The sequence below is a fragment of the Penaeus vannamei genome, chromosome 25 (assembly GCF_042767895.1).
Source record: "Penaeus vannamei isolate JL-2024 chromosome 25, ASM4276789v1, whole genome shotgun sequence".
Classification (NCBI taxonomy): Eukaryota; Metazoa; Arthropoda; class Malacostraca; order Decapoda; family Penaeidae; genus Penaeus; species Penaeus vannamei.
In genome coordinates, this window is record NC_091573.1 from 11,231,462 (window position 1) to 11,241,461 (window position 10,000).

General features: G+C 44.4%; 1 protein-coding gene across 9 annotated transcripts in view; it reads left to right on the forward strand.

Annotated features, from left to right (window-relative positions):
* The window catches only part of Pde11 (Phosphodiesterase 11), a 353,946-nt gene that overhangs the window by 269,481 nt on the left and 74,465 nt on the right, over nucleotides 1–10,000 (forward strand). For 5 of the 9 annotated variants that reach the window (XM_070139122.1, XM_070139129.1, XM_070139123.1 and 2 more), the window contains exon 3: nucleotides 8,945–8,980. The exons of 3 other annotated variants lie outside the window; for them this stretch is intronic. In XM_070139122.1, the coding sequence (XP_069995223.1) occupies nucleotides 8,945–8,980 (36 nt within the window). Of the gene's footprint in view, nucleotides 1–4,612; nucleotides 4,657–8,944; nucleotides 8,981–10,000 lie in introns of those variants that run through there. One more of the 9 variants, XM_070139132.1, reaches the window with a different exon arrangement.

Below are 10,000 nucleotides of genomic sequence, written 5' to 3' on the forward strand. Positions count from 1 at the left end.
TCATAATACCCATTGGGTGCATTTATTTCCTTCTCGACTCATAATACCAATTGTATTTACTTATTGATTTCTCACTCATAATACCAGTTGGATTTATTTATTGATTTCTCCCTCATAATACCAATTGGATTTATTTATTCCCTCCTCGACTCATAATACCAATTCTGTGTTTATTCCCTTCTCGACTTATAATACCAGTTGGATTTGTTTATTGATTTCTCCCTCATAATACCAATTGAATTTATTCCTCCTCGACTACCAACTGGATGTATTTATATCCTTCTCGACTGTTCTAATGTATTTTACGGGGCTTCCCAACCCGAAAGGCTCAGCCAGTGTTCTTCTCTTTGTTTTTCTCTCACTGTAAGAGATACAGTTTATGCGCACCTCTCACGGCTGAATAAATATTGTCAAAAGGAATTAGATATTTTAGTCTTGTTGCACGCGTATGCTTGTGTATATATGCATGTATGTTTGGTTGCAAAGTCGAGGAGATTCGACGTGTAGATTGAAACAGGCACAACAAGAGGGAGATGCAACAGTGACCAACATAGGGGATGGAAATGCAACATGCAACGTTACCGGGTCGTGTTGTGAGGAGAAAAAGGGGTTCAGCGACCTCCCTCCCTCCCTCCCTCCCTCCACCCACCCTTCCTCTCGCTGGCTCCGCCTCCGTCCCTTCTTTCCTCCACCCTTCCTCCCTCTTTCCTCCTTCCTTTCTTGATATCTCTCCTCTCTTTACCTTCCTTACCTTTCTTTTTCTTTCCCTCCTTCTCTCCGGTCCCTCCCTCCCTTTTTTCCTTCCCTCTCTCCGCTCCCTAGCTCCCTCTTTCCTTCCCTCTTCCCCTCTGCCCCTTTACCTCTCTCTCCCTCCCCTCCATCTCCTCTCCCTCTCTTTCTCCCTTCCTCTGCCTTCTACCACCTCTGCCCCTTTACCTCTCTCTCTCCTCCCCACCCCCTCCCCACTTCCCCTCCCTCACCCCACCCCTCATTGCGGGCTCTGCTCTCGTGACCCTAATCGTCGCGTGCAGAGCGAACCACGGGGTCGTTAGCAGACTTAAACGGCCGATCTTGGTGTCGTCTTGGTCGTCGTCCTTGCCCGGAGGAGGCGGCGATCGTCTCGTCAGGTCGCCTTTGTTTTTTTTTGGGTTTGGTTGTTTATTTGCCTGTTGGGTCCAGTTGTTTATTTGTTTATTGGTTTGGTTATTTGTTTGTTGGTTTAGTTATTTGTTTGTTGGTTTAGGTATTTGTTTATTGTTCTATTTATTAGTTTATTGGTTTGTTTACATGTTTATTTATTTGTTTATTGTTTGATTTATTTATTTATTTGATTAATTGATTTATGTGTATTTGTTTATTGTTTGATTTATTTATTTATTTGATTAATTGATTTATGTGTATTTGTTTATTTATTTATTTTGGGAGCGTAGTTTTGTGGTATCGAAGACCGCGATGACTAATTAGGAAAGACAGAAAGAAAGCAGTGGCTTCTTCGACATTTGTCTAATTTGGAAATACTTTTAAAACCTTTTCCCCGTGACAGCGCGAGTACGACGAGGGGGAAAATGGGTGCCAGTGCCAAGGGTAGGAAATAGGCACTGACGTATTTCCGAGGCATCGGCATTGGCACCTGAGCAGTATGTGTAGAAGTGCGGGAGGGGGTGCCAAGACGGGGGGTGATATGGAGGGAAAAGAAAAATGGAGGTGTTAGTGACGTCATCTTAGCTATGACGTCATCGTGACAGAGGAGGGCGGAGGAGCGACAGCGTCGGGGCTTTGATACAATAGGATTTTTTTGCCCCTTTTCTCCTCCTCCGCTTTAGGTGTTTTTTGTTTGTTTGTTTGTCTTATTTTTTGTGTAAATGACTTTCACCTTTCGTTTTCTCTCTTTTCTCTCTCTCTCTCTCTCTCTCTCTCTCTCTCTCTCTCTCTCTCTCTCTCTCTCTCTCTCTCTCTCTCTCTCTATCGTCTCATCTTTATCTATCTATCTGTATCTATATATATATATATATATATATATATATATATATATATATATATATAGGATATATATCATATATATATATATATATATATATATATATATATATATATATATATATAGAGAGAGAGAGAGAGAGAGAGAGAGAGAGAGAGAGAGAGAGAGAGAGAGAGAGAGAGAGAGAGAGATGTAGATATATATTTCTTTTATTCTTTCTTTTTTTTCTTTTCTCTTTCTCTCATTTTTTAACCTTCTCTCTCCCTCGCCCTTCTTCCTTCCCCCTCTCCTCCCCCCACTTTCTCCCCTCTATCCCCTCCCTCTCTTGCCCTCCTTCCGTCTTGCCTTTTTCCTCCTTTTCCCCCTTTCCTTGCAATTTGCAAAGATTACCATGGCGAAAGTGGGGTGGGAAGATTATAAAGGCTTTAACCCAGATAAGGGAGTCTGCTCTGTCACCACGCGCGCCCTCGCCCTCTTGTCGGGCCTGGGGTGTCGACACTGCCTTCTCCTCCCCTCTCTCCCCTCGCTCTCTTCCTCTCTCTAGCTTTCTCTAGATCTCTCTTCTCTCTCTCTTTTCTCTCCTCTCTTCTCGTTTTTTTTTTATCTATATTTTTTCTTTTGCTTTATTCTCTCTTCCTTCCTCTCTCTGTTGTGCGCCCTTTCTTTTTTTTTGTCTCTTTTTCTCCCCCCCCCCCCTCTCTCCTCTCTCTCCTCTCTTTCTCTCTCTCCTCTTTCTCTCTCTCTCCTCTCTTTCTCTCTCTCTCCTCTCTTTCTCTCTTTCTCTCTCTCTCTTTCTCCCTCCTTCCCTCCTTCTAACACTCTCCTTTTCCGTTCTCCTCTCGCTTTTCAGTCTTCGTTTGGTTCTTTTCCTTCTCCTCCTATTTCTATTTCTCCTTCTCCTCCTCCTCCTCCTTCGTCGTTCTTCTTCTTGCTCCTCCTCCTCTTCTTTTTCTTTTTCTTCCTCCTCCTCTTTTTCGTCTTCTTCCTCCACCTCTTCTTCTTCCTCCTCCTCCTATTCCTTCTCCTTCTCCTCCCTTTCTCTCTCCCCTTTTAGGCAGACAGACATACAGACAGAGCAGAAACACAGAGAGGTGCTAGAAAAAAAACGAATATAAAGTGTGAAAAAAGATAAGAAAAAGTGAATTAGTAAGTGAACGAGTGATAAGGAGAAAGTGAAAGAGACAGAGAATGAGAGAGAGAAAGAGAGAGGGAGACAGAGACAGACAGACAGGCAGATAGAGACAGGTAAACAATCAGACAGATAGACAGACAGAGGCATAGACAGGCAGACAGAGAGAGATAGACAGACAGACAAACAGAGACAGACAGACAGAAATAGACAGATAGAGACAGACAGACAGACAAAGACGGATAAACAAACAGACGGATAGACAGACAAGGAGAGAGAGAGAGAGAGAGAGAGAGAGAGAGAGAGAGAGAGAGAGAGAGAGAGAGAGAGAGAGAGGAAGAAGAGAGAGAAGAAGAAGAAGAAGAAGAAGAGAAAGAGAGAGAGAGAGAGAGAGAGAGAGAGAGGGGGGGGGAGAGGGGGCGAGGGAGAAAGAGAGAGAGAGAGAGAGAGAAGAAAAAGAGAGAGTGTTAGAGAGAGAGGGAAGGAGGGAGAAAGGGAGCTAGGGGGCTGAGGGAGGGAGAGAGCGAAATATGTTTGAGCTGACAGAGAACTATATAGCGATATAAAGAGAGAGAAAGAGAGAGAGAGAGAGAGAGAGAGAGAGAGAGAGAGAGAGAGAGAGAGAGAGAGAGAGAGAGAGAGAGAGAGATATATATATATGTTTATATATATATATATATATATATATTTTGAGAGAGCGAGAGAGAGAGAGAGAGCGAGAGAGGAGCCCATCAAGGCGTCGCGCCGCTGGCCTGACTCGGGGAATGAGGGAATGGGATTCTTGGCTCGAGGATCTGGTGGAATCCGCGGGGATCAAGGGCGAGCTTGGGGGGTGGGGGAGGGGGGGAGGGGTGGGGGGTAAAGGATTTCGAGGAGGATGGCTGCGTGGGATTGCTGTTTGGGCTTTCTTGTTATTACTTTTTTGTTGTTGTTGTTGCAGAGGATTTCGTTGTTATTCGTGTTGCTTGTGCGGGGATGGTGGCGGGATGCTTGTCTGTGTTAAACTTTTTTTTTTTATCTGATTATTCGATTTTGTTTTATTGTTTTGTTGTCGTTGTTATTATAGTTGTTACTATTATTATTGTTGTTATTATCATTATTTTTGTTATTGCTAATATTGCTCTTGCTGTTGTTAATATTGTTTATTATCATTATTGTTATTGTGGTTATCATTATTACTAATGGTGTTATTGTTTTTATCATTAGCTTGATTTCATAGTTTGTGATTTCTTATAATGAACTTTTTACATTTTTCGTGTCATTTTTTATCGTTCACCTTTTTTCCCAGATTATCCTTTTAATGATTTTTTTTATGAATAACTTTTTCAAATTATAATTTGTCTGAGTATTGTTTAATTATCAGTTCATCAGACTATAGTGTTTTCTCTTCTGATTATCAGTGAAATGTCATAATTGATTAAAATTGTTATTATAAAGATTATTGTGATTATTTTGAAGTAGATGAGTTGGCTAAATGTTTACCCCTGTTTCCCCTTCCAGGTAAGCGAGAGCGCGGGAAAATTGAACTCCGTTGGCCCCGCCTCGGAAGGTATGGAGCTTCCTCTCCCTCTTTGCTCCTCTCTCCTCTCTCTTTTGACTTATTTTCCTCTCCTTTCGTGTATTTTCTTTGTTTTTTAAGTTTTGTTTATTAGTTTGTTTGTTTTCTACTTTCATTTTTTTCGATTTTCTATTTTTCTCTCTCTTGATGTTTTTTTCCCGCTCTTTTTCCCTTTCCCTCCGTCTATTTCCGTTTTTTTCTTTTTCTACGTTATACCTACTTTTACGTATTTTTTCTTTATCTTTGTGTGTGTGTGTGTGTGTGTGTGTGTGTGTGTGTGTGTGTGTGTGTGTGTGTGTGTGTGTGTGTGTGTATGTGTGTGTGTGTGTGCGCGCGCGCGTGCGTGCGTGTTTGTTTGTGTGTTTGTTTCCATGTATGTAAGTGCTTGTATGTGTGCATTTGTGTTTGCATGTGTGTTGTATGTGCGTACACGCTCGTGCGCGCGTGTGTGTGTGAGCAATAGCATGCATTTGCATATAAATACTCAAGAGTTTAATATTTCGTATACATAAATTATGTACAAAATACATGGGTTGAACATACAACCCCTTCCCCTCCGCCCTTCCTTCTCTCTCTCTCTCTCTCTCTCTCTCTCTCTCTCTCTCTCTCTCTCTCTCTCTCTCTCTCTCTCTCTCTCTCTCTCTCTCTCTCTCTCTCTCTCTCTCTCTCTCTCCTCCCTCTCTCTCTCTCTCCCTCTCTCTCTCTCTCCCTCCCTCCCTCCTTATTCCGCTCCCCCTCAGTATTTTCATCCTCTCTCCCTCCATCACTCCTTCTCCTCTCCATCTCTCTGTCTTTGCTCTTCCGTTCCCCATCTCCCCTTTCCCCATCCCCTGCCCCTTTCCCTTTCCCCCCACCCCCTCTCCTTTCCCCCCCTCCCCTCCTCCCTTTCTCCCTTTCCCCCTCTCCCCTCGAAGGCCCGATGCGACCCAGCTGCTTCGACTCGCCGCCCTCCGTTGCGTCTGGGGAGGAGAGGGAGGAGAGGGAGGAAGGAGGAGATAGGAGAGATAAGCGGAGAGAGGAGGAGGGAGACAGGGCATAAGGGGAGGGTGAATGGATAGGGGGTAGAGGAGGAGGAAGGTGGGAAAAAAGGAGGAAGGGAGGAAGGAAGAAAGGAGGAGGAAGGATTACGCGAGGAGAGAAAGAGCGGCGACGGCGGGGGTAATTAGGAGAGTGAGGCAGCGAGCACAAGGTGAACGGGTGTCGCAGGAGGCGTGGCGGGGAGGCTGCACGCCCTCTCACGCCTCTCCCCCTCCTCCTCGTTCCCTCTCCCCCTCCTCCTCGTTCCCTCTCCCCCTCCCCTCTTCCCCATCCTCCCCCTCTTCCCCCTCTCCTGCCCTCCCCTCCCCTCTCCTGCCGTCTCCCTTCCCCCCCCCTCTCTCCTCCTCCGCCTCCCTCTCCCCTCTCCCTCTCTACCTCCCTCCCCTCCCTCTCCTCCCCTCCTCTCTCCTCCCCCCCTCTTCCTCCTCCCCCTCTCTCCCTCCTCATATCCGCCTCCCTTCTCCTCCTTCAGCCTCTCTACCTCCTCCCCCTCCCTCTTCCCTCTCCTCCCCCTCCCCTCTTCCCTATCTTTCCCGTCCCTTCTCCCCTCTCTCCTCTCTCTATCCGCCTCCCCTCTCCGTTTCCCCTGTGCCTCTTCTCCCCTCACGCCTCTATCCATCCCCCCTGTATCCCTCTCTCCTCTCCTATCCGTCTTCCTTTTACCTCCTCTCTCCATCTGTCTCCTGTATATCGCCATTCCCTTGTGCCTCCTCTCTCTGTATCCCTTCAATTCTCTTTCATCTTTGCCGTCCTCTCTCCCTCTTTCGTCTTCTCTCTCCCTCTCTCTTCCGTCTTCTCTCTCTCTCTCTCTCTCTCTCTCTCTCTCTCTCTCTCTCTCTCTCTCTCTCTCTCTCTCTCTCTCTCTCTCTCTCTCTCTCTCTCTCTCTCTCTCTCTCTCTCTCTCTCCCTCTCTTTCCTGCTCCCCGCTCTCTCTCTCTCTCTCTCTCTCTCTCTCTCTCTCTCTCTCTCTCTCTCTCTCTCTCTCTCTCTCTCTCTCTCTCTCTCTCTCTCTCTCTCTCTCTCTCTTTCTTCATCTTAAATCCCTCATTTTTTCTGCCTGGATCCTTCTCACGTGCTCGCTGTGTCCCTTTCTCTCTCTTACCCTTGCTACTCCGTTTCTCCCAATCCTCACATACATACCCTCGCCGCCCCCCCCCCTCACCCCTCCATGAATGAGGTAGAATTGGGCCCTCATGTGGGCTGTCAAAAGATAAGGGTGCGATGAGAGGGCGATAAAGTGAGGAATGAGGAAGGGAGGTGAGGAGAACGGTAGTAATAATAATGGTAGTGATGATGATCAAGAGAGAGAATAGAGGAAAGAGAGAGGGGGAGAGAGGAGTGATAATAATGATTATGGTTATAAGGATGGAAATGAAATAAGGGTGATGATGATGATGGTGATTAGAGTAGAAGGGAGAATGTAGAAGTGTGTTTTGAATGGAAGAATGAGGAATGAGATGGGACAAGAAGAGATAGAAGGATGGTGATAATGAGGATACATGATTATCCTAATGCGTAGAAGGAAGAAAAGAAAGTACATGGTAATGACGATTATGAGATTTTGAAATGCCGTCGATAAAGAAATTCGTTGAAGTTAACGGAAAACATGAGGAATGAGAGGAGATGGGGAGGGGAGCAATATATTTGAATTGAAAGAAATTTTTTTTTAAGGAAGATGTGATTGACGATGATAGGAATAGCACAGGGGGAAAACAAATGTGGAATGAGGGAAAGGCTGAGGAATAAGGAGGAAGCGAGAAAGATACTTGTGAGGAGGACATGAGGATGTGCTTGTTTGTATGTATGAGGGTTGGTGTTTGTATGTGTAGCTGCGCAGTGTCTGCATGTATGCCGGTATGCGTGCGTTTTTTTCTTCGCGTGTGGATGTGTGTGTGTGTGTGTGTGTGTGTGTGTGTGTGTGTGTGTGTGTGTGTGTGTGTGTGTGTGTGTGTGTGTGTGTGTGTGTGTGTGTGTGTGTGTGTGTGTGTGTGTGTGTGTGTGTGTGTGTGTGTGTGTGTGTGTGTGTGTGTGTGTGTGTGTGTGTGTGTGTATTAGCCGGCATAAGCGTGCGGGCGTGTAAACATACACATCCAGGCTTGAGGAGAATCTCAAGATAGAACCTGTTATTTGAAGAGTCCAAGTCACCTGTTCAACAAAAGGGGGTTAGCGAGGGGGGGAGGGGGGGAGGCAGGGAGAGGGGAAGGGGGACGAGAGGGGGAGATGAGGGAGGAGGGAGGCGAATGGGGAAGATTAGGGAGGAAGGAGGAGACGACAGGGGGAGATTAGGGAGGAGGGAGGAGGGAGTGGCGAGGAGAGGAGAGCAGAGTGAGTATTGAAGGGGGGAAGGAGCATGGGAGGGAGAGGGGGTGAAGTAGGAGATCAGGAAGGAGATGAAGGGGTGCAAGGAGCGGGGATGAGAAGAGAGGGATGTGGGGGACGGGAGAAGAGGGGGAGGGATAGTAGGAGGGGAACACCCTCAAAACAGGCAAAAATCAAGCCCGGTGACCGTGGCTTGGCCGAAAAAGGGTTTGCTTGCGCTGGGGAGGGGGAGGGGGCTGGGGAGGCCGGGGAGGAGGGAGGATTGGGGTTTATAGGGGGAGAATGAACTAGATGGGCGTGGGGAGGGGAAGGGGGGTATAGCAGGGAGGGGGAGAGAGAAAAATGAAATTAAAACAATGTTCGTCATTTAAAGAAAATTCTAGGGTGTCTTCCATGCATGTCTCTATCTTGTATATATATGTGCGCGTGTGTGGGCAGATGCGTGTGCATATATATACATATTTATGTGTGTATATGTTTGTTTGTGGTGTAGCGATAGCATTTGCAATTATTTGTGTGTAAGCGTGTGTGGGTTTGCCTTTGTATATGGGTTTGTGTGGTGTGTGTGTTTGTGTGTTTGCTTGTTTGTTTTGAGGGCGACATCGTTCTTGTATCTTTAAATGTCTACACCGCTTGCAATTTATTTGTCTACAAGCTATGACCTAAATTTTTTAGTCAAAAAGAAAGAAGCAAGAAATAAAATGTGTATTTCTTGCTATTTCGTAATGATTTTAGATGTAAATGATAATAGAAATGATAAAAAATCATAAAAAAAACAATGAGATGGTACAGATTTTTTTCTCTGCCATTTTTTTTTTTTTTTTACTTTTCGTTTGTCTTTTATCTTTCTGTCATTTTTGTTCTCTGTTGCAAATTGTTGTTGCTACCAGTCACCACACCTTTTCTTTGCTCGGTGTTGCAGGTGATGATATAGTGGCGGTGTACTGCCTGCAGAAAGGTAGGCGGATGGCAAGCGCTTTTGGGTGTGTGTCGTAGGCCTATGTCTGTGCTTGCGTGCGTGGGTGCGTTTGTGCGTGTGTTAATGTTTTCTTTTCTTTTCTTTTCTTTTCCTTTCTTTTTTGGAGGGTTATTTTTTGGTTCTTTTGTGTGTTTGTTTTGGGTGGGATTTTTGTGTTTTTTTTTTTTTTTTTTCGTGTTTGTGTTATTGTTGTGCGTGTGTTCATTGTTTTTTTTTTCTCTTTTAAGGATTCTTTTGGTTCTTTTGTGTTTGTTTTGGGTGGGATGTTTGTTCTTGTTTTGTTTGTTTGTTCGTCTTGTGTTACTGCTTTGCGTGTGTTATTGTTTTTTTTTTTCTCTCTTCTCTTTTTTGAGGGTTCTTTTTGGATCTTTTGTGCGTTTGTTTTGGATGGGATTTTTTTGTTTGTTTTGTTTGTTGGTTCGTACTTGTTCGTAACGGGTTTCCTGTCACCTGCTGTCCATAATTGGCTCTCATCTCGAGTCTAAAAGCTTCCTTTCTCATGTTTTCTGTTTCTCCTTTGTCATTGTTTTCTGTTTCTCCTTTGTCTTTGTTTTCTGTTTTGCCTTTATCTTTGTTTTCTGTTCCCCTTTTATCTTCGTTTTCTGTTTCTCCTTTGCCTTTGTTTTTGTTTTGTTTTGTATTGTTTTTTCCTTTTCATCTATTCGTGTAAAATACCTCTTTATTTACAGCAATTTAATCGGTTCTCTATTTTTGCACTGTGTCGCCGGAGTGACTTTTTCGTTTGCGTGCATGGATTATTATTGCTTTTTTATTGTCCTTATTGCTGTTTGTATTGCTATTCTTGTTGTTGCTTATTACCTTTGATATTATTATGATTATTGTTAGTGTTGTTGTTGTTGCTATTGTTGTTAGTGTCACTATCATTATTGCTGTAGTTATTATAATTTTTGTTATCATTGTTATATTATTATGGTTTATTGTTATTGTTATTATTACTGTTATCTTATTATTATTATTTTATTAACAGCATTTATTATT